The sequence below is a fragment of the Schistocerca gregaria genome, chromosome 2 (genome assembly GCF_023897955.1).
Source record: "Schistocerca gregaria isolate iqSchGreg1 chromosome 2, iqSchGreg1.2, whole genome shotgun sequence".
NCBI classification, from domain to species: Eukaryota; Metazoa; Arthropoda; class Insecta; order Orthoptera; family Acrididae; genus Schistocerca; species Schistocerca gregaria.
The window spans coordinates 85,983,335-86,007,708 of NC_064921.1; the positions used below are offsets into that span (position 1 = coordinate 85,983,335).

Here is a 24,374-nt window from a genome sequence, read left to right on the forward strand (position 1 = left end):
AGCAATGAGACAATGTATTGTGAGAAAAAGGAGAATATGATATTATGCACTATACAGTTGGGAGGGAGAGAACAGTGTTTTAAGTGTATTAATATTAGTAAATGATCTAAATGATTGTATGGCCTTTCAACCTTTTTTTCGACAGGGTAGGGGGGAGGGGGGGGATAACTTTCTTCTAAAGTAAGTTTGAACGTTCCATACAATAATATTCTGCACATCCCACAAAAAAATAAACTCTTCAGGTTCATGATATCTCCAAAACAGCAATAATTATTTAGTCTTGGACAGTTTTCACCAACCCCATAACCAAAAGTTGCTCTCTGCTACTTACATTCCCATGATAAAAACTATGTCCTCAACAAGAACTGAAAATGCAATACAAATGTCATTTATCAAAAGATGTAATGTATTCATTAAATTTAATTCCTACATATCTTGACAGACAATACAGACAATACACTTTACATCACCTTATTTACAAAAACACAAAAATAAACTCTCATCCTCCATATCTTACAAAACGTGAATCCAAATTTCAATTCCCAACACTAGCCACACACAACTACAATGCTGGAAACAGATAAATATGTTATGAAAAAATTTTGCATGATTGAACATTTATGAACTTTGCTGTTTAATTGCAGACCATACTTATGAGAAGCAATAATCTCAATAATTGTAGTGTACCTAGTGGAAATCATTCAAAACAGGTCAAATATATAGAGATTTTATGAATGTGTGATAAATATATGTACATAAATAATTTATCACTAAGAAATAATTTAATGTTTTCAATCAGACTACACCGTAGCAAGAAAGTTGCACAATTAATATTTAGACTGTTTTTGTTTGAGGACAGCCTGGACACATTTCGCCATAGTTGGTGATGCTCTGCTTATGGTATCAGTCATGAAGAAATCTTCAAGTTCTTTCTGCTTCACATCAAGAGGTAAGCTATCTAGCTGGGTCTTCACATTCTGAAAACAAAATACAAAGAATTGACATAAATTAGACAAGACTGACATAAATGTCATTTGAGAAACACGAAGAGTAACTTCATCTGATGCTGAAATAGGGAACCACAGAAACAGAGTAAAGAAATACAAATTAAATACAGGTACTGCATGGTTTTCAAGCATTTCGTTTGTCAAGGAAAACGTAAAAAGGTAAAAGAAAGATATCTAGTAAAATTATATACCTTATTTACCGAAGTATAGGCGATGACCACCTCCCACCCTCCTTTTCTTCAGATGTTTCTTGAGAAAATTTTATCTTTGATGTCCTCTAATTAATAAACATTACAATTTTTTAAAAAAATTGGGATTAAATACCTGCCTGAATGCACGAGAATTTTGTAAACAGTACCCTTTTGAGATCTCTCTTTAACCGTTTTCTGCCGGCATGTCATTTTACAAAGCTGAAAAACTTTTCTTTTCAGTTTGAGTTTTCCATTTTTAAGACTACACTATCTGATCTCAAAATTTAAGTCTCCATAGTAATCCCATATTAGTGGCACTGTTGTATGGAGTGCTCCTCAACTCTTAATTTCCATCTGCAAACTTAGCACATTATATTTTCAAAGACTTTCTCTTTATCATGGCACTGAAAAAAACATGTCACTTCAAATACAATGCATCTGTTTGAAAACTTGCGAAATTCTTTCAACACTTACCTACCAAATGCATTTTAAGTATTACCAAAGTAAACTGCAAATACTGCAGACACATTTTATTGGCTTGTACTAAACAATCAAGCTGCCTTTCTTATGGCATCAATAATCCTAGTCAATCATAAGACCTGATACCTGGCTGCCAGGAGCGGCAGGTCTTGTCACTCATATTCTGTATGTCTGCTTCTGTATATATATATATATATATATATATATATATATATATATATATATATATATATATATATATATATATGTGTGTGCGCGAGCGAGCGCGAGCGAGTGTATACCTATCCTTTTTCCCCCTAAGGTAGGTCTTCCTGCTCCCGGGATTGGAATGACTCCTTACCCTCTCCTTTAAAACCCACATCCTTTCATCTTTCCCTTTCCTTCCCTCTTTCCTGACGAAACAACCGCCGGTTGCGAAAGCTCGAATTTTGTGTGTATGTTTGAGTGTCTATTGACCTGCCAGCACTTTTGTTTGGTAAGTCACATCATATTTGTTTTTAGATATATTTTTCCCACGTGGAATGTTTCCCTCTATTATATTCATATTCCTCCTAGTGTTTGACAAAGCTGGTGCCACTGATCCCCTCCAACCCCTCCAATTAAATCTGCTCATAAACTCAACTTCCAAAGTAAATGTAAGACTATTCTTATATTAATCTATCAGATGACATAAGAATGTTGACCCAAGCAACATCAGTTTAATCTGCATATTTAAGGCGACTCTGTATTTTTCAAATGACGAATTTAGGACAAAACCTCATCTGATAATCAAGTAAATATGTTAACTAGGAACTAGGTAATCCTCCTGTTCTATTGCAAATAATGATAGTATCAAACACTATTCATTGTTGTAATTTCTGTTTGCAAAATAACATTTTTGAGAAATTGCAACATACTCATTACATATTAATAATTTAAAAAAATCAAGCTTCAAAATACACATCTATTCTTCACAAAGTATCCAACAAAGAAAAACTAAGGACTTTGTGCATTGAATGCACAAGTGAAAGTATAATTAAATGCTTTTAGGAATGCCACATAACATGTACCATGTACTTGTCAGTTGCTAAAAACATAGATGCTGTAATGCATCATTCAACTTCTATTTCTCTTTCAATCAGCCTTGAACCCTATGATAGCCTAGTAAAGATTAATGTAATCACAACAATGAAGGCCACTTATATAAGCGTGCATTGGTTTGATGAAACCAACTGATTGTCAAGGGCTATGCTCTCAATGAGCTCCCAGAAAACCTGTGTTTCCCTTAACAAGAGCAAATTCTGCTGCAACTACCTAGCACATTGAATCTTTACTGTTCAGAGACACTGAAGACTGGAGGTATATCCGGGGAGTTGCAGTCCAGTTCTATGTAAGCCAGTCTAACCCTGTCCACCTCAGTTTGTTCATTTTTGGGAATTTCCATGAATTCCAGCAACAAGAGTCACACATTCAGTTATCAGTTTACAAGGGAATTTCAGCTCCATTTACTGAACCATTTAAATGTCCATTGCCATAGCTGTGTATTTCAGTCTTGACACTCACTAATACTCTGGATCTGGATTCCATTTCTCCTGCTGGAAACACGCCATACACTGATGAGCCAAACATTATGACCACCATCTTAATAGTGTGTTGGTCCACCTTCGAAACACAATTCAGTAACGTTTCTGCATGGCATCGACAATTATGGAGGTGAGTAGCACCACATTTCTATGCAAAGGTCGTGCAATTCCAGTAAATTATGGGCCAGCAATTGTGGAAGTGGAGCTGGCACCCAGTAGGGTCCCAGATGTGTTCCTTCAAGTGCAAGTCAGCCGAACTGGATGGGCAATTCTGCACATTATGCTAGTGGACTTTACCTTGTCCAATCCACAAAACTTTCTGTAACGTTTTCTGTGCAGGATAGAGCTAATGCACAGGCATACAGATTTGGGGACAAAGTCAAATTTAATGCCATTCAAAACTGGCTGTTGACAATAGAAATAGTAACTTAACACTATGAACGTAGAACTTAGCTGCACCAATAAGTCATTTTATATGAATATACCTTATCTTCGAGGTGCATAAGGAGTTTGTGATTAGAAAGCATATCATCTCTCTGAATTTTTTAAAGAAATATTTGCAAGATATAAGGAAAAAGAGTACCGCGAAATAAACTGTATACTGTACACCTGTTGTAGTATGTACATTTGAGTCTATATAAAGTATACTTATTGTGAATGCCCCATAGATAATACAAGCTACTTAACCAGCATAACCGTAACAACAACAATAATAGCATACTACTACTACTACTACTACTACTACTACTACTACTACTACTTTCCTTGGACCTAAAGTAGTGTGACATTTAAGAAGGTAATCTGGGACACAAAATCAAATTGTGAAAGTGCATCCTTCTTGTGGATGTGGGACAGTAATGGAAATTGAATACCATATTTTCGGAGTATTTGTTATCCAGACAGCTAGTTCCAATGCTCATCTGTAACATCTTCAGGTCCCCTTTATCAAAAACCAACTTCTATAATTACAATGCTGGTGGCTAGCAACTTAATTAATGGGAAAAAGTAAGATACCACAACTCTTAACATAATTTCAGGAACAAAAGACAACCACAGCACTCTCTAAGTGTACACATCTTGGAAAAGCTTTGTAGATATATATAATCCCCCCAACAGATTTTGGGCCTACCATTCTACATACACTGTCATGGATTGTCACAATGTATCATACCATGCGTTCCAATATTTACAGAGGTAATTCCTCAGAAACATTGATTAACTAAATGCTCACTTTTTTGGGGGGTGTGGTGGTGGGGGGTGGGAGGGGAGGGAGGAGGTTCTAGTTAAGCATTTGCTTCTCTCTTCTTCCATAACAGGCTCATACAATTCCTAAGTTGATGGAATGCAGTAATGTTCTAGTTGCACCAATTTCTCAATTATAGCAAAGTATTCTTTTATGTGAAACTTCCAAAATTCTTTTCATTTAATTGTCCTCTACACCTTTCTTTGAGAATATGCTGTTTTACCTATGATTTATCATTTTGGTGTCTGCTATGAATGGTAAGAATTTAATGGGGTATCAGATAGTGTTCCATACTTGCTCACAAATTTGATGCGACATTAGCTATAGGCAGCCAGACAATGGTACCACACTGTCCTAGTACAGTTGAAGGTACACTGACCATGACAGTGTTGAACTAATTTACATAGGATGATTCTTTTTAAATGAATATTAGATACCAAAGGATGGTTTTTTGACCATTTAGTTTTATTTTAGTTTTGTTACTATTCGTAAGTTTTTGTTTTGTTTTTTACATACAGATAAGATAGTGCACAACACCCAAGATTTCAGCATTCACAATTATTTCCACATCCTTTACATCAACCAAGCCCTTCAGATCAGGCTGTTACATCTGTTCCTTAGAGGTCATTTATCCTAAATATTGTATTTACATATGATGTTACGCTTTTACACTTTGCTTTCAGCTGAACTGCGATATGTGGGTTCCTTGCAGGCGTTTCATACCTTACACCACTTCTACAACCTTCTACATATCATGTTTTATGTATATCACTGTATATTTATCAGTTGTATCATGTTTAATGTTTTGCCCCTTCCAAAATTTACAATAGTTGGAGACTCTCCATGTACTTATGTGCACACTCCAAGTGTACTTTGGTTGTATTTTGTTCCTTTTATGATGTTAAAGCAGTTGTGGTATTTTATTTTTCACATTAATTAAGTTATTAGACACTGGCATTGTAACTATATAAGTTGTTTTTCTGAAGATTATGCAAGTGTAGCACAAACTAGTTGTCTGAATCATAAACATTTTGAACATATGGCTGTGTATTCCATTTCTTTTTTCTTTTTACAAAATCAGAGGTCTGAAATAGCAGAATGCATAGTCAAAAATGGAATTTAATGATATTGATATACCTAATGATATGATAGTGACAAATACAGCTACATCCTCTTCCCAAAAAAAAACTTCAAAGCAGAAATCTGGTCTCTAACTAAATACAATTTCTGATCTGTGTCTACTCAATGAGAGAGAGAGAGAGAGAGAGAGAGAGAGAGAGAGAGAGAGAGAGAGAGAGAGAGAGAGAGACCATACCTTTGCTAGTTCTGTAGCTTGAACAAAGAAGTTTGCTTCTTCCACGTTGCCATACCGAACCAGATTTGGTGAAACCTCCTCCAGTCGATGCCTGATTTCATTCAGATTATCATACGGTAGAGTTTTGCCAATTATCTGAAAAGTACACAAAAGCCATTTACATTATAGCTGTCAAAATCCATTACTTAAGTCCAAAAAGCCACAAGGTATTGTCATTATTTCTTCATATATAAACAAATAACTGAAGTCTACACAGTCAGGACCAGCAAAGTTTTAATTTGATTACAATCTTCAGAGCAAATCCTAGAAGAATATTATGTCAAACACTGCGTACAATGAGTAATGGAAAATCCTGATGGAATATATATAACTTAAGGAGCAAAGACAACAACTAGCTGAACAGTACAGACACTGATTTGCCGAAAGGCCCATAAACAATACAGAGGACTTTGCCAACTTTCAGGTGAATCCTTTTTGTGAGCTGTAGAGTTAGAAAGTAAAATGAGGTAAACAGAATTACTCAGATAGTAATGGAAGTTTCAAGTTTAATTGTCATGATAACTGAAGATGGATAGCAGGGAAAGGAAGAGAGGGGAAAATTTTAGGTGAACATGTACTATGGGGACAGAGTCAAAGGCAAAGCCACCTGGAAGAATTTTGCTCAGAGCACAATTTAATCACTGAAGAGACTTCGTTTAAGAAACAAATAAGAATTATATTGAGAAAAGCAGGAAAAAAGTGCAGCAAATGTGTGTGTGTGTGTGTGTGTGTGTGTGTGTGTGTGTGTGTGTGTGTGTGTGTGTACATCCAATGGGTGCCCAATGGGAAGGTCATCGCCCTTACGGTTATACAAACAAACAACTGTGGAGATGAACTAAAAGTGTTGTAAATGCATGGACTTGAAATTACCGAACGGTCACTGTGTATCACATGCACTCTCATGTGCACTAAAACCAATCAGGAGGGAAGAGAGTTAATCAAGAATTTAAAACACAGAGAAAACAAAAGACAGAACAACTAAAATTGCATGGAAATTTGACTGGCTGACCTCTTACAAAAATCTATGGTAAGCGGGCCACCCTTTCACACATTAAGAACATCTCCCTAAAACCTAGTTAAAAATGTTGGACAATTCACGAAACTTAAAAACCCTAACCGCGTTCATTTGAGCATTACATAAGATAGATGGCAGATCCGCCGCAGTCCGCTGGTTGGCAAATAAAATGCAGTCTACTAAAATGTGGCGCATCGTGATCTGCACACCACAAGCACTACAGATTGGAGGGCCCTCTCGCCAGAATAAGAATCCATGTGTCATAGGGCTGTGGACTATGCGACGAGAGTAAGAAGGACCTCGTCCTGCAGACGTGACTTGAAGGAAGTACTCCATGGGTGAGCTGTGGGCTTGTTGATATAGAGCTTGTTATCAGTCACTGCCAGCCGCTCGTCTTCCCACTGAAACAGGACTCTGTACCTCAATAGCAAGGTGACAGCATGCAGGGAGATAGCACACCAAAATACCAGAGGATCATGACACGTCTGCTTGCTTGGCTGCTCGATCCGCTCTTTCATTCCCCACAATTCCAATGTGCCTAGGTACCCAGAGGAAAGACACCACCTTTCCAATCATCGTAGTTGTAGGAGGGCATCCTGGATATTCTGTGTTACTGTATCTGCTGGGTACAAACATTGGAGAGAGTAATGGGTGCTCAGAGAGTCTGAGCAGACAAGAAATCTAACACCGGGAGGATGTCTCATCTGCTCCAGTGCTCAGAAGATCGCATATCATTCTGCACTGTAGTACCGCACCAAATCTAAAATCACTCTGGGTCTCTCCACTAACCAGGGCATCATGGCTCGTGGATCATTGGAAAATCAGCACAGATGCTAGGTATGGGACTGGTCCAATAAGCATCCGTGGCCAGCCGAATCCTCATGATGGACGGTATCAATGATATGCAAGTAAGAGGGCCTCACTGATCCATACACTGTGCAACCAAAGTCCAACCCTGAATGCACGAAAGACCGATACAACTTAAGGAGACGCGCCCTGTCCACTTCCCAAGACCTGTGGCTAATGCACTTCATAATGTTCAGTGCCTTCCGGTTTCTTGCTTTCAGGTCTCGCACGTGTGGTAACCACGGCAATGGGGAGCCAAAAATGAGGCCCAGAAACCACACTGTGTCTGTAAAATGTAGGGTGGTGTTCCCCATAATCAAGGCAGGCAAATTAAAAAGAAGATGAGCGCGCGCGCGCGCGCGCGCACACACACACACACACACACACACACACACACACACACACACACACACACACACCTGCAGAAAACTGAAAACCTGTCTTTGTAACCCACTCCTCTAACTGCCGCACTGCAAGATGTAACTGATGGCTCGCCATTGCAACACTGGAGGACCAGAAAACAGCAAAATCGTCTACATATAAGGAGCACTGTACAGGACTCCTTACCGTAGATGTGATACTGTTGATGGCTATGGCAAAGGGGGTAACATTTAAAACACTGCCCTGAGAAACACACTACTTCTGCTCAAATCATACAGACAGCACGTCACCAACTCAGGTCCTAAAACACTGCTGAGACAAGAAAGACCGAATGAAGATATAGAGGTGGCCACAAAAGCCCAACTGATGCAGTGGCGAGAGAATACAGTCTCTCCACATAGTATCATACGCCTTACTTATATCAAAACATATGCTGATACAGTGATGCTTATGGAGGAAAGCCTGCTAAATAGCCACCTTTAGGAGGATCAGGCTGTCTAAAGTGAACTGAAATCTTCAGAATCCACACTGAGAGCGACTAAGGAGTTGCCTGGTCTCTAACAACCAGACCAGACGATGGTTAACCATTCGCTCCAGGCTCTTCCTACACAGCTCATTAAGGCAATACTCCGATAAAACTACTTGGGCATGTGCAGTCTTTTCCTGGTTTGATGAGAAGTATCAGAATTGCCTCCCTTCAAGAGCTGGGGAAGTAGCCTGTCTGCCATATTAGATTAAAACATTCAAGGAGGATTTCCTTTGATGCCACTGACAAATGTTGAAGCATGCAGTACCGGATTTGGTCACGATCGGGTACAGTGTCACGAATCTCAGTCAGTGCCATTTCAAGCTCCCACATGGAGAAAGGGCAATTGTTGACCTCAGAACTGTTGGACCTGAAGTCCAACTTTTCCCTCTCTACAGTCACATGATAGCGACAAAATGCCATATCCCGGCTTGCATTGGCAGCAGTTTGTGCAAAATGTTCGACCAGTATCCGAACAATGTCTTTTGGTGTTGTTTGGAAGCCCCCTGGTTCAGCACTGCTGCTATCAGTAAATGGCTGCACTTACCGGAAATCCTCCGGATGACTTCCCATACTTTTATAGAAGAAGTGGAACGATTGATGGAGTCCAAGAATGTTTGCCATGAACTTTTCTTACTATCCCTAGTGATGCGTAGAGCCTTGGCTGTCATGACTCGAAAGGCGCTAAGGTTGTCTGCTGTTGGTCAGCATTTAAAATGTCAAAGAGTCGCACACCTTTCCCAGATTGCGGAAGGGCACTCATCTGTCTACCAAAGTACTGGTTGCCTCCTAAGATGACCTGAGGGCTATGGGTTGGAAAAGTCAGCACACCACTCCTGATGTGGTCAACCCATCCTTGCACGCTGCTACAGTGTTTGAACACAGCCAGCTGGCTGAAACGTGTCCAGTTAGCCCTGCTGACTACCCTTTTGGGGGCTTAACTTCAGGTGCCATTTAGTAGGTGAAGGCAGATTGGGAAGTGGTCACCAGAATGAAGGTCGTCAATGACCTTCCACTGAACAGAGTTTGCGAGGGTGGGAGAACGGAAAGAGAAGTCGATGGATGAGAATGACCCCCGTAGCAGTAGAGAAATGTGTGTGAGTACCCGTGTTGAGGATGCACAGCTCGTGGGATGTTAAGAGGCTCTCCAAAACCCGACTACGAGGGCAAGTATTGGTCGAGCCCCACAGGGCATGATGGGCATTGAAGGCTCCCAGGAGGAGGAACGGTTGTGGGAGTTGTGCAATAAGATCTGTGAGAGCCTCAGAGTCAAGTACATCTTGGGGTAAATACAGTGAGCAAAGAATGATCCTTCAAAACACATGAATTTGAACTGCAACTGCTTGCAGGTCAGTAGCCCAGGGGAGAACAGAGGAGTGATGCGTATTAGTGTCAAACACTGAGACACCTCCCTTGGCCCTTTCCCCCAATAAGTCATCCTTGCAATACAGCATATATCCCTGTAGCCCAGGGACATCTGTATCTTTAAAATGCGATCTTGTAAACAAAAGTGCAAGGGATGTGCCTGGGCTAGGAGTTTCAATTCCTCCACTCGAGTCCTGCACCCATTTATGTTACACAATAGTATGGGAGCCATGTCACTGGTGCAGTTTTAATTTTCCACTATCTTTGCACCAGGGAGGTGAAGCACTTTAAGAGCTTGGGGGGTGGAGGAGCTGTCTGGATCCAAGGTATCTAACTCCATGATATCCTCCTCATCAGTCAGACGAGAAAGAATGATGTCTGATGGTGCTTGGGAATGTCATGAACCTTCCACTGCATCCTGTCCCTTCGAGGATAACGGGGAAAGGGGTGTTGAAAGGCACACTACTTTTCTTTTATCTTCTGGATGCTCCCTGCAGAATTGTTGTTGGTCTTTGATGGTGCAGCTGCCTGGATTACTTTGTCATTACTCTTTTTTCCTTGACATGTACATGTGTAAGTACAGGTGCTTGTGGTTGATACAGGCACACTAGGCATCGTCTGTGTCTCAGCGTCCACCTTGGGAATAGGTTTCTGCAACATGGAAGAATATGACGTGCCAAAGACAGGGGGTTTAGTCGCCTTATATTCTTTCTTGGCTTCAGCATAGTGGATCTGCTTGGTCACTTATCCCCTGTATTTTGCGTTCTTTGGAATGGGGGTGGGGGGGAAAGAAAAAGAAAAAAAAGAAAAACCAGGGCAGTCTCCACTCCAGTCTGCGTGGTTCCCACCAGAGCAGTTGATGCACATTGCCCAAGACAGGCAGTCAGTCCCAGCGTCATGAGCGGCTTTTCAGCAGTTCCCACAGATCGCTTCACCTCCACAACTCGTGGTTGTATGGCTGAAATGCTGGCATTTATAGCACCACATAGAGTTTTGAACATAAGGCCGAACATTAAGTCGAAGGAACCCCACCAGAAGATGATCAGGCGGTGTCGGAGAATTGAATATGACAAAGAAAGTAGCAGTCTTTTCAGTTGCTCCATTGTTCCTGCATGTTCGTTGTTCCACGTCGACTATTCCCTGGGATGTCCATTCCTGCTTCAGTTCTGCTATGTCCATGTCCATGATATCTCGACATGTGACAACATCTTTACTGAAGTTGAGAAGGGTGTGCATCTCAACAATATCATACTCACACAGTTTCTGCAATTTCTTATGAAGGTCTACCTGCTTTGACCTGTTAGTTTCAACCAACAATGAGCCATTACGCAATCATCTTATAGATTCTAATGTTCCAGCAAGGTCTCCCAAACCCTTACGGATATAAAATGTGGACACTTTCTCAATGTCCCCTCCTTCCTCTTTATCACCCAAAAGACATTGTTATTCCTGACTCCATGAGCCCTGATACTGCAGTCCAAACTATTCTTATTATCAGGAGGACTACCCTCCCTCATTCTTTTGGATGAATGGGTGTGAATACTCCCAGGTGGTGCACCCTTCCCACCGGTAGGTGAAGATGATAATTTCAAGGGTTTCATCTTGGTCCCATGAGCAGCTAGGGAAATAACTGTCCTCTCAGAGCCCTGCCTGCCTGAGTAAGCCTTGTACAATTGAGGTAGGGAAGGTTCCCCAGAGGTTGCCTGCTAATGACTGTTCCACCTAAACAACCATGCACCCCATTAGCGCGGGAGGTTTATCTCGTCCTCACGATCCGGGAGATCAAGCCAAGATCCCCATTCCCTGAGACATACAAAATTTCACTGCCACGCCGTGCGGTGGGCGCTGAAGCATGCCCAGAGCTTACGGTGACGGGACTGGTGGTGCTTACCAGCCCCCAGCTCAGGAACCCCGGGGTCACCAAGCCTGTACCCAGCAAATCAATGCTGAGCCCCGAAAGGCTGCAGAAAATGAAGCAGGCAAAATGGAATATGTATTTCTAAAAAGTGGGACTGGCAAGGTGTGGGAAATGGCTAAGCAGGAATGGCTGGACAAGAAATGTCTAGCGGAAAGATTTTCTCAGAAAGGAGAAGCAGCTGTACGAATATAGACAGCTCAGATGAAAAACAACTGGAAGTTGGAAGGAATATATAGAAGGGCTATATAAGAGTAATGAACTTCAAAGACAACATTACAGAAAAAAGAGAATGTACTTCAAAATAAGACTGGAGAACTGAAAGGTCTAAATTGAAACAAAGTCACCATTGTAGGTGAGTCTCCTTCAAAATGATCAAGATTTCTTCAGAGAACGAACCATGACGAAACTGTGCCACTTTGTGTGCAAGACATATGAGACTGGAAAATATCCTCAAATTTCAAGAAAAACTTAACTCTTTCAATTCCAAAGAAGGCAGGTGCTGAGAGGTGTGAATATTACCAAACCATCAGTTCAGTAAGTTCATGGGCTTTAAACTACTGACATCAGTTACTGATGGAAGAATGTAAAAGCTTAGAAGTTGAACTCAGGGGAGGTCAGTTCATATTCTGAAATGTAGTAACAAGCATGGAAATAATTACTCTGTGACCTATCTTAGAAGTTAGGGTGAAGAAACATAAATCTATATGTATGAAAAGTATAGTTGCTCTTCAGAATATAGCGGAGATGCTGAGTCAGATAGGCACAACAAAAAGACTGTCAGAAAATGAGCTTTCAGCCAAAAAGACCTACACACACACACACACACACACACACACACACACACACACACACACACACCAAACTGCAGCCTCTCTACTTATCTGCAACTCGGCATCTACACTATACGGCGAGTAGCAACTATCCTTTTTATAATATTTTCCATTGTCGGAGAGAATTTGTAGATTCTACGAAAGCTTTTGACAATGGTGACTGGACTACATTTTTTGAAATTCTGAAGGCATCAACAGAGAGCAAAAGGTTATACATAACTTGTACAGAAACCAGACTGCAGGTATAAGAGTCCAAGGACTTGAAAGGATATCAGCAGTTGAGAAGGAAGTGAGAAAGGGTTGAACACACAGTAAAGGATACCAACAAGAAATTTAGGAAGGGAATTAAAGTTCTGGATAAAGAAATAACTTTGTGGTTCACCAATGACATTGTAATTTTAATAGATGTGTAATTTTAATAGATGTGGCAAAGGACTTGGAAGAGCAATTGGACAGTAACAGTAATGTCTTGAAAGGAGTTCATAAGATTAACATGAACAAAAGTAAAACAGCGGTAGTGAAATGTAGCCAAATTAAATCAGGTGATGCTAAGGATATTAGATTAGGAAACTAGATACTAAAAGCAGTGACGAGGTTTGCTACTTATGCCACAAAATAACTGATGATGCTCAAAGTAGGGAGGATATAAAATGCAGACTGTCAATACCATGGAAAACCACTTGTGAAACAGAGAAATATTTTATCATCACATAAATTTAAATGTTTGGAACTATTTTCTGAAGGTATTTGTCTGGAGTTTAGCATCGTACAGAAATGATGTGGACAAAAACAAGTTCAGACATGAGAATAGAACCTTGTGACATGTGGCACTACAAAAGAATGTTGAGGAATATATATTATATTATATATAAATCTATACGTAAACAGAACATCATTCACTGTTAACCCACCAGTCATTGTACTTGTGTATAACAATCATTTACAATGTATGTGAATCTAGCAGCAATACCATGAGTCTGCAGTTATACTTGTGTACTCCCTCTCCTTTCTATGTAGGTAGCGTCCATTTTTACCCAACAGCAGACTCATGTTACAAAATTTTAGTTAATTGGATAGCAGTGGAGATTGATGAGCCTAAGCTCCAATCTTACGGAGACGGGGAGTTCTTAGATGATGTCTTAGGACCTGCTAGCGAGTTTGAAGTAAGTATCTCTATTACCAGGTAACTATCCCACAACCCGTGACCAGTTGCAAGTTGCCCATATAATGGCTTCCATGGGTTACAAAAATTTGATTTTCAACATTTCACATGATTACTGATCGAATTTAAGCATTTAAAATGCTGTTGTAATCTACTCATTAAGAGGTACAATCTTATATTTAACTTTTAACACAATAAGACAAGTACTACAGTTAGAAACTGTGTGTTCATCTTGAGATAGTGCAACTGGACTGCATTCATCTAGTACTTGAGAATGAGGGGACTTAGAGGTTGAAACTGTGTGTGAAGTTTGTTGGAAGTCACTAAGTAACTTTATGTCACTGACACCTCCATAAAATGGTAAAAGGCAAACAGTTTATTGCTTACTACTGTACATTTTCACTGTTCATGCAGTAAAACTTCAGCATCAGACATGACATGTTCATTTATTACTTCTTTACTTAGCAACTCCATTTGCCACACAGTTTGCTGACAATGTACACATATACCACTGAATGTACCTACAAGACTGCAAATTAGCCAGGATATATTTATCCAATGTTTCACAATACAAGCACTTGGGGACCCCCAATGACCTTTAAGCATAATTTCAAACCATTTCTAAGCTTCTTCCCACTTACATACTTCATGTCAAATATTTAAAACAGTAACTCATTTATAGAGCACCAGATGTTTTGAAAATGTTTTATAAATGGATGTTTGATTCTTTAAAAAATCAAGGGTTTACAGTACAAAGCTGATGCTAATCTCTGGTGTAGACCTGAATATATGATGATCATATCTAACTTCTTACAAAGACGATTTAAAACTATAGCAGGTTCGCATTCACTTTGACTAGTTCTGATTATTTCAGTTCTCCCACATTATTTGAAAACTTTTTAATGCTTATTACCCAGGGAAAATGTTATACTCGACTGTAGAACATCTTACCTCAGACAGAGCTCGTATAATTTTCCAGTCTTCTCTTGCAAGACCAGGTGGAGTAACAGCAACCAGTGTCTGCTGAGCTCGGCCTTCTGTGTTCACATAAGATGCCTGCTTTTCAGTGTAAGCAGCACCAGGGAAAATAGCGTCAGCCATTGACGCCCCAACATCGCCGTGGTGGCCTGGAAAGTAAGAAAACTAGCTATTTTCCTCTTGTGTGAAATTAAGACTACCTATCTGCTTGTCATGGGTCATGTCAGCATGCTAATCCACAATATACAAACATCAAAATGACAAGAACAACAGTGTCAAATTATTCAGAACATTAAGTGTACAAAACTGAAAAACTGTGAAAATTCAAGTTAACAATGGGAAAACCAGTATAATTGTAGACATGCCAGCCCACCATTGGTCCTAAAGACAAAGTAGTGAATGAAGGGACATGTTTAACCCAATTCTTTTGTAATTCACATTCTTCTCTAAAAACGAAAATATGTTTGAGGACACACTATCAATATGCAAAAGCCACTCTATCTGCATTACATAGCATCAACATTTAAATTTACATTATTTATAAGAACGTATTCTTCAATGTAGCTGCCTACAGCAAAATGAATAAACAAAGTGCTATGTAATCATACTTGCCTTGATAAATTACAAATGCATCAGCAGGTAAATCTGATCGAGATATAGTGCCTTCATCTGCACCTAACAAGAACAGAACTTTCGGTGGATTGTTTCGAATTTCTTCAACACCAGCCTTGTATCCAATGTCAAGAGCAGCTACCTGAGATGCTACACGGTGCAGTACATTCAGAACCTTCCAATCAGCTGGTGCCTGTTAATTCAACATGAACAACATGTTAATCACTATAGCTACAAAAACTTTTCCTCTATTCATAAAATATTATGGTGTCATATAATGTTTATAGTTTCTAGCAAATCACCTTTTATTCGTGATATTTATTACACATGCTTAGTGACAGTGGACACACTCTATTACAATCAGCATGTCAATATGTAAAATTGAGAGAGAGAGAGAAACCGATGAAACATTACACAGCTGGCGAACATTTTAAAATTCAGCTTTTACGCTCAGTAAAAACAAAACATGGTGTGTTAACAGAGATCAGAAAAGCGAAGACCTGAAAATAGAAGCAGCTGTTATCAAAAAAATTTGTTCTGTTATTATGAGGTCTTTGAGAAATGAGAAGATTATACAGAAAAATATACAATCTCCAACATGAAAGAACTGAATGGATGTTTTGCAAATGTTAAAGTACTATTTAAACATACCCACTAAGTGAAAAAAACCAATATAATTGTCTTTAGGTTGGCAACAATCAAGATCATACCATCGAAGAATGATATACAGGACATATTAGTGACGTATTAGGATGGATGGATTAATTAAATTAAGAATGAATAAGTGACTGAGGATGGGATACATAACACAAAGATGATGAATGTATGAATGAGGTTGATTGGACATAAAAATATAAATAACAACACAAAAAGAAAGAAGGAATCTAACAATGGAGTGACATCATTAAAAGATATCTTAAACTCCAAAGCTTCAAGAAGTTATTGATACTAGACAACCAAATGCAGAAGCTTGTGGGAGCTACGATTTCCCATAAAAAGAGAGAAAACTGATTTAAGAGTCATTCAAAACGAAATGAGCCGGAGGCATAATTACAGAAACCACTACCTGTACGAGCAAAGTATTGACCCTGACTGTTGAATACACTCTTGCCCCACTGTGCCACAAGGCGGTGAATGGCTGTCTCATAAAACATCCGGGGCTGTGGGGTTAACCAGTTCCGCACGCACAGCTGGACATCATCGTCTGAGGTGAATCGTTTGCCCCTCAGAACCTTTTAAAGGGGACCAAAAATGGCATAATCACAGTGAGAGAGATCCGGAGTGTAAGGACGGTGGCCGAGAACCCCCCATTTGAATTTCTGCAGGAGTGCCACGACTGTTGGTCGTATGAGGCTTTGCATTGTCATGGAGCAGAATGAACCCATGGGTGAGATTGCCTGGTCATTTTGATTTATCACTTGACGAAGGGTGGTCAAGGTTTGTGAGTAATGCTGGGCATTCACTGTTGTCCCGTGCTGCAGGAAGTGAATCAGAAGGGTGCCATCTTGGTCAAAGAAGAACTTCAGCATAACCCTTCCTGCACTTGTGTGGACAACGACATCCAGCTGAGCTGTATGTGCGGAACTGGTTAACTTCGCAGCCCCGGAAATTTTATGAGACAGCCATTCACAGCCTTGTATCATAGTGGGATAAGTGTCTCAAACAGCCAGGGTCAATACTTCTGACATACAGTTACTTGTTTCTGTAATTATGCCTTTGGTTCGTTTCTTTTTGCACACCCCTTATGCATGGGTCAAATGCAGTTTTAACATTAACAGTAAATGACTGCATATCTGAATGACATCATCACGAACACGTTATCACATGGTCAAGAGCACACTTTTTTCTGAAATGGTTTCTTTACAAGAAACAAAGCAATGAGAACGTGTTACTTTGTCCTTCAATTTTGATGTATGATGGAACAAATTTATCTCTCTCTTCAACTGATATTAGAAAATGGACTGCGATGTGTAGGTTTACACCTTATTTACGTGCATCATCAATAAAAATTAAGTCTTCTATAAAAAGTTGGGCAGCACAGATAAGACATTACAGCCACTCATCCGATACCATGTTTGTCCATCTTCAGTGTGTCAAGTAGCTATGAACTGTCATAGCTTTGTTTCTACAGTAAAACATGCACTCATCCATAATCTGTTGTGTATGGCATAAGAGGTCCACCAACAGATCCCACAATTCTTATGCATTACAAATATGTGTTTTGTGACTTCTGAATTGATGTTTGATGGCATCCCAGAATTGTGTATGCTTTAGTATGAGTGGGACGATATCCACCAACTTTTGAGGCAGACATGAACTGTAGATCAACACAATGCTTCTCAAGTCATTACAGTATTTTTCTGGTCTTTTGGCATGTGGAATGCGCTGCTAGAAAATTATATTTTAGTGGGGATGACAGGCAGGAAGAGGTTTAAGTTATCCACATTAATACTGAAAGAGGCAACAGCTTTCATAGAGTCTCCTACAAGAACCACAGTCCCGGCCCCGTGGGGCGGGCGGGCGGGCGGGGTAACCTAATATTGTCACTATTGACCTGTGTATATCTTGCAGTGTACTCATCCTGTCAGTAGACACACTCATAAAAGTCAGCACTGGGATAACATGGATGTCAATGGAGGCACCATTGTGCAGTCACTGTTCCTATGACTACATGTGGTAGGTAACAGTGACGTGAAATAGAAAGAAGACAAGGACTTCTGGTCAGATGAGTATAGGGTAATATTAACAGTAGTGGAAAATGGTGTAATGGGAGTACGATTCATTATGAATATAAAGGTTGGGCAAAGAGTGTGTTACAGTGACAGTTGGTGATAGGGTTATTTTTGTCAGACTCGACAGCAAACCAACATTGAAAGCAATAGTTCAGGTATACATGACAATGTCACAAGTTGAAGATAAAGAGACAGAGAAGGTGTACAAGTATATTGAAAGTGTAATACAGTACATGAAGGGAGATGAAAATCTAATAGTCATGGGGGACTGGGATGCAGTTGTAGGGGAAGGAGTAGAAGAAAAGGTTACAGGGAATATGGACTTGGGACAAGGAATGAGAGAGGAGAGAGACTTATTGAGTTCTGTAATAGATTTCAGCAGGTGATAGTGAATACTCTCTTCAAGAATCGCAAGAGGAGGAGATATACTTGGAAAAGATCAGCTGGTACAGGAAGAGTTCACTTATATTACATCATGGCCAGACAGAGATTCCGAAATCAGATGCTGAATTGTAAGACACAGATATAGACTCAGATCACAATGTAGTAATATGAAGAGTAGGCTGAAGTTCAAGAGATTATTCAGGAAGAATTCTGGAAGAATCAATATGTAAAGAAGTGGGATACAGACGTACTAAGGGATGAAGAGATATGCTTGGGTTTCTCTAAGGCTATAGACACAGCAATAAGGAATAGCTCAGTAGGCAGACCAGTTGAAGAGGAAAGGATAACTCTAAAAAAGGCAACACAGAAGTTGGAAAGAAAAACATTGGTACAAAGAGGGTAACTGCGAAGAAACCCTGGGTAACAGAAGAAATACTTCAGTTGATTGATGAAAGAAAGAAGTACAAAAATGGTCAGGGAAATTCAGGAACACAGAAATACAAGTCGCTGAGGAATGAAATGAACAGGAGGTGCAGGGAAGCTAAGACAAAATTGCTGCATGAAAAATGAGAAAAAGAAAAGAAAAAGAAGAAGAAGAGGATTGTCGGACAGACTGAGTCAGAATACTGGAAAGTCAAAACAACCTCCGGTGACATTAAAAGCAAAAGTGGGAACATTAAGAGTGCAATGGGAATTCCATTGTTATATGCAGAGGAGAGAGCAGATAGGTGGAAAGAGTACACTGAAGGCTTCTATGAGAGGGAATATTTGTCTGATGTGGTAGGAGAAGAAACGGGAGTCTATTTAGAAGATGCAGGGGATCCAGCATTAGAATCAGTATTTAAGAGAGCTTTGGAGGACTTGAGATCAAATAGGGCAGAAGGGATAGATAACATTCCACCACAATTTCTAAAATTGTTGGGGAAGTGACAACAAAATGAGTATTCAAGTTTATGTGTAGAATGGCAACATACCATCTGACTTTTGGAAAAATATCACCCACACAATTCTGAAGACTGCAGGAGCTGACAGGTGCAAGAATTATCACACAATCAGCTTAACAGCTCATGCATCCAAGTTGCTAACAAGAATAATATACAGAAGAATGGAAAAGAAAACTGAGAATGTGGTATACGATGATCAGTTTGGCTTTAGAATAGTTACAAAAACCAGAGAGGCAATTCTGACATTGCAGTTGATAATGGAAGCAAGACTACAGAAAAATAAAGACACATTCATAGGATTTGTCGACCTGGAAAAAGCGTTCAACAATGTAAAATAGTGCAAGATGTTCGAAATTCTGAAAAAACTAGGGGTAAGCTATAGGGAGAGAAGAGTCATACACAATTTGTACAACAGCCAAGAGGGAATAATAAGAGTGGACGACCAAGAATGAAGTGCTCGTATTAAGAAGGGTGCAAGACAAGGCTGTAGCCTTTCGCCCCTACTCTTCAATCTGTACATCGAGGAAGCAATGATGGAAATAAAAGTAAGGTTCGGGAGTGGAATTAAAATTCAAGTTGAAAGGTTATCGATGATACGATTTGTTGATGAATAGCTATCCTGAGTGAAAGTGAAGAAGAAATACATGATCTGCTGAACAGAATGAGCAGTCTAATGAGTACCGAGTATGGGTTGAGAGTAAATCTAAGAAAGATGAAGGTAATGAGAAGTAGTAGAAATGAGAAGTAGTATAAATGAGAACAGCGAGAAACTTAACATCAGGATTGATGGTCATGGAGTGAATGAAGATAAGGAATTCTGCTACCTAGGCAGTAAAATAACGAACAATGGATGGAGCAAAAGGGACATCAAAAGCAGACTAGCACTGGCAAAAAGGGCATTCCTGGCCAAGAAAAGTCAACTAGTATCAAACATGGGCCTCAATTTAAGGAAGAAATTTCTGAGAATGTATGCTTGGAGTGTAGCATTGTGTGGTAGTGAAACATGGACTGTGGGAAAACTGGAACAGAAGAGAATCGAAGAGTCTGAAATATGGTGCTACAGGTGAATGACGAAAATTAAGTGGACTGATAAGGTAAGGAATGAGGAGGTTCTCGCAGAGGAAAGGAATATGTGGAAAACACTGACAAGGAGAAGGAACAGGATGATAGGACATCTGTTAAGAAATCAGGAATTATTTCCACAGTACTAGAGCAAGCTGAAGAGGGCAAAAACTGTACAGGAAGACAGAGATTGGAATACATCCAGCAAATAATTGAGGACATAGGTTGCAAGTGCTACTCTGAGATGAAGAGGTTGGCACAGGAAAGGAATTCATGGCGGGCCGGATCAAACCAGTCAGAAGACTGATGACCCAAAAAAAGGGATTAAATGTTAATCAGTAAGTCACTGGAAGCAGCTGCACTATTACTGCACAGTTTAAAAATTAACCACTCATTACTACAGATAAAGCAATGCCTGGTACTATATGAGGTCACAACTGTTGTAATTTGCTGTGATCACAACTGGAACGGCCGTGGGGTGGCCAAGAAAGTGCAACAGGACCAAACGGAGAGTGGCCTGTGCACAAACAAACGAATGGAAAGGATGGACACAAAACAACAACGGTTGATGGTGAAAGACCTTATGATGACAACACGCAAAATGCAATGGTGTGACAGAGACAACCAAACAAATCCAAGACGTCCACAATTAACAAGATCAAAGTATGATAAACACGCTGTCTTGTCGAGACACACACAACGATTAGACTCGCTAGCAGAGCGAGATGCTGGCTCTTAAATACTCTATCAGGAGCGCCACTATTGGCTGCTGGAACCAATTGTTCCACTGTGGCGCCCTCATACTACATGCAGGCCAGTATGCGCGCGCCGCCACCACAGCTTACGGCACGATGATGCAGAGACCTTTAAGGGTCTTCGACGTCCATGACGTCTGGGGGGAGGGATTCAAATTCCACAGCGCATGGTACCAGACAAACTATAAAAAGTTTTGAGATGAGCTAATGGAGTGATTATGTAATGACAGTACCTAGCATGTTCCACTAGAAACTCAAAATTCCATTGTGATTACTGTGTTTACCCAACTATAATACGAAGTTTTTTTCACAAATTCATCATTTGAAAAATACAGGGTCATCTTGCACTCTCATATTAAACTACTGCTACCAAGGTCAATATTTTTATACTGTATAATAAATTAATATAGCAGTCATCTTACAATTACAAACAAGGCTTTGGCAATTGAGGTCAAGTGCAGATTTAATTTGAAGAACTGGGAAGGGATGGAGGGGGAGTAGTAACACCAGTTTGGATGCGCACTAGGATGAATGTGGAGGGGATTGGTGTGCAGACAGCAAATTTCATCACACTGCCATCCATGGGGAAATATGACACATACCTTGAACTTTTTATAAACATGTCCCATGTTTAAAACTGCAATTACCTGAACCAAATTCTAGTAGTGACTTAACTATAAACTGGACAGATATGGACAATGTTTAGATTTCTAGAGGAGACAAATTAATGTTAATAAAAATATGTTTGCAAAGAACACTTTAAACACAGCACAAAACATGAGATATGAGCTTCAACAATGGTACTCATGCTGCTACTGTTCTACAGCACATTTGATTTTCAAGTTCTGTTACAGTGCTAATCCGAAGTGGTATGATTTATGTAAAATAATCAGCTGTAGAGAGCCGCCAAGACAACATAATGTTGTCATTCAATTTGGAGATACTGGCAGTGCTGTAAGAATTGTAAATTGTAGCAATAGATAAAAGGTTTAAATTAAAGCTATTACTCTGTTGAGAAGCCCAGATCTACGAGTTAACAGTTTGTAAGTGGTTCACACAGACAATAGGACACTAATTTTAAGTTAATGGTGAGTCATAATGAAGGCCACAAACAACTTTGCGGCAGGCAGAAGAAAACTGGTGTCACAGGAGTGGATGTTAATAGATCATATAAAGAAAAAAAAATTTAAGAAATTCCGTTCAACATGTCAAACTTTCATTGAATCGATACAGGGAAGATTTCGTGAATTGGAGCAGCAAGTTGTTCAGTAGGTGCAAGAGAAATCCAAATGAAGTTGCTACGAATAGGGAATTTTCCAACTGCATGCATCACGGAATTCAAAACAAGTACTGGCTGATGTATGAGGATGATGAAGAGCATGGGCTTACATTATGGTAGGACGCTAGCAGAGTGACTTCCCATAGCATTTTACAAAAAACTACTTGCGTATCAGTGTCATAAAATGAATATAAGGAAGTCATCTTATAGTCATTTAAATATGGTAGTTACCTGCCTTTTCCACACAAGTTTGTCTACGTCTGTAGCCAGTCTATTATCATTAGTGTGATGTTTTTGTAACTTTTCGTAACACAGACCCTACTATAAAAACTTTAACTACACACATCAAAAAAGGTTTAGCACCATCTCAGTTCCAAGAGCTCCGGAACCTGTACAGAAAACTGGAATAGAGATCAACATAAACACCATTTCCTCCTTTTTATTGCTCATGAAAACCACGCATTGAATGTTGTACCACCATAAAGCCAGACCTTCAGAGGTGGTGGTCCAGATTGCTGTACGCACCGGTACCTCTAATACCCAACAGTATGTCCTCTTGCATTGACGCATGCCTGTATTCATTGTGGCATACTATTCACAAGTTCATCAAGGCACTGTTAGTCCAGATTGACCCACTCATCAATGGCAATTCGGCGTAGAACCCTCAGAGTGGTTGGTGGGTCATGTCATCCATAAACTGCCCCTTTCAACCTATCTCAAGCGTGTTCGATAGGGTTCACGTCTGGAGAACATGCTGGCCACTCTAGTCAAGCGATGTCGTTATCCTGAAAGAAGTCATTCACAAGATGTGCACAATGGGGACGCGAATTGTCGTCCATGAAGACGAATGACTCACCAATATGCTGCCGCTATGGTTGCACTATCGGTCGGAGGATGGCATTCACGTATCGTACAGCCATTACAGCACCTACCATAATCACCAGCGGTGTACATCAGCCCCATATAATGCCACCCCAGAACAGCAGGGAACCTCCATCTTGCTGCACTCACTGGAAAATGTGTCTAAGGCGTTCATATGACTGGGTTGCCTCCTAACACGTCTCGGGCGATTGTCTGGTTGAAGGCATATGTGACGTTCATCGGTGAAGAGAACGTGATGCCAATCCCGAGTGGTCTATTCGGCATGTTGTTGGACCCACTGTACTGCGCTGCATGTTGTCGTGTCTGCAAAGATGGACCTCGCCGTGGATGTCGGGAGTGGAGTTGCACATCATGCAGCCTATTCCACACAGTTTGAATCTTAACAAAACGTCCTGTGGCTGCACGAAAAGCATTATTCAACATGGTGGCATTGCTATCAGGGTTCCTCCAAGCCACAATCCGTATGCAGCGGTCATCCACTGCAATAGTAGCCCTTGAGCAGTCTGAGCGAAGCATGTCATCGACAGTTCGTGTCTCTGTCTCCTCCATGTCCGAACATCACTACTTTGGTTCACTCCGAGATGTCTGGACACTTCCCTTGTTGAGAGCCCTTCCTAGCACAGAGTAACAATGGGGACGTGATCAAACCACAGTATTGACCATCTAGTCATGGTTGAACTTTAGACAACACGAGCCGTGTTACTCCTCCCTGGTGGAATGACTGGAACTGATTGGATGTGAGGCCCCCTCCGGCTAACAGGCGCTGCTCATTAATGGTTGTCTACATCTTTGGGCGGGTTTAGTGACATCTCTGAAAAGTCAAAGGCACTGTATGTGTGATACAATATCCACAGTCAACATCTATC

At 40.2% G+C, this 24,374-nt stretch overlaps 1 protein-coding gene across 2 annotated transcripts in view; it reads right to left on the reverse strand.

The window, feature by feature from the left end:
- Positions 1–385: 385 nt before the first annotated feature.
- The window catches only part of LOC126336371 (NADH-ubiquinone oxidoreductase 75 kDa subunit, mitochondrial), an 87,090-nt gene continuing 63,101 nt past the window's right edge, over positions 386–24,374 (reverse strand). For both annotated transcript variants that reach the window (XM_049999977.1, XM_049999976.1), the window contains exons 11-14: positions 15,471–15,663; positions 14,832–15,007; positions 5,799–5,933; positions 386–977 (exon numbers count right to left, since the gene is read on the reverse strand). In XM_049999977.1, the coding sequence (XP_049855934.1) occupies positions 828–977; positions 5,799–5,933; positions 14,832–15,007; positions 15,471–15,663 (654 nt within the window). In that variant the 3' untranslated portion in view covers positions 386–827. The remainder of the gene's footprint in view (positions 978–5,798; positions 5,934–14,831; positions 15,008–15,470; positions 15,664–24,374) is intronic.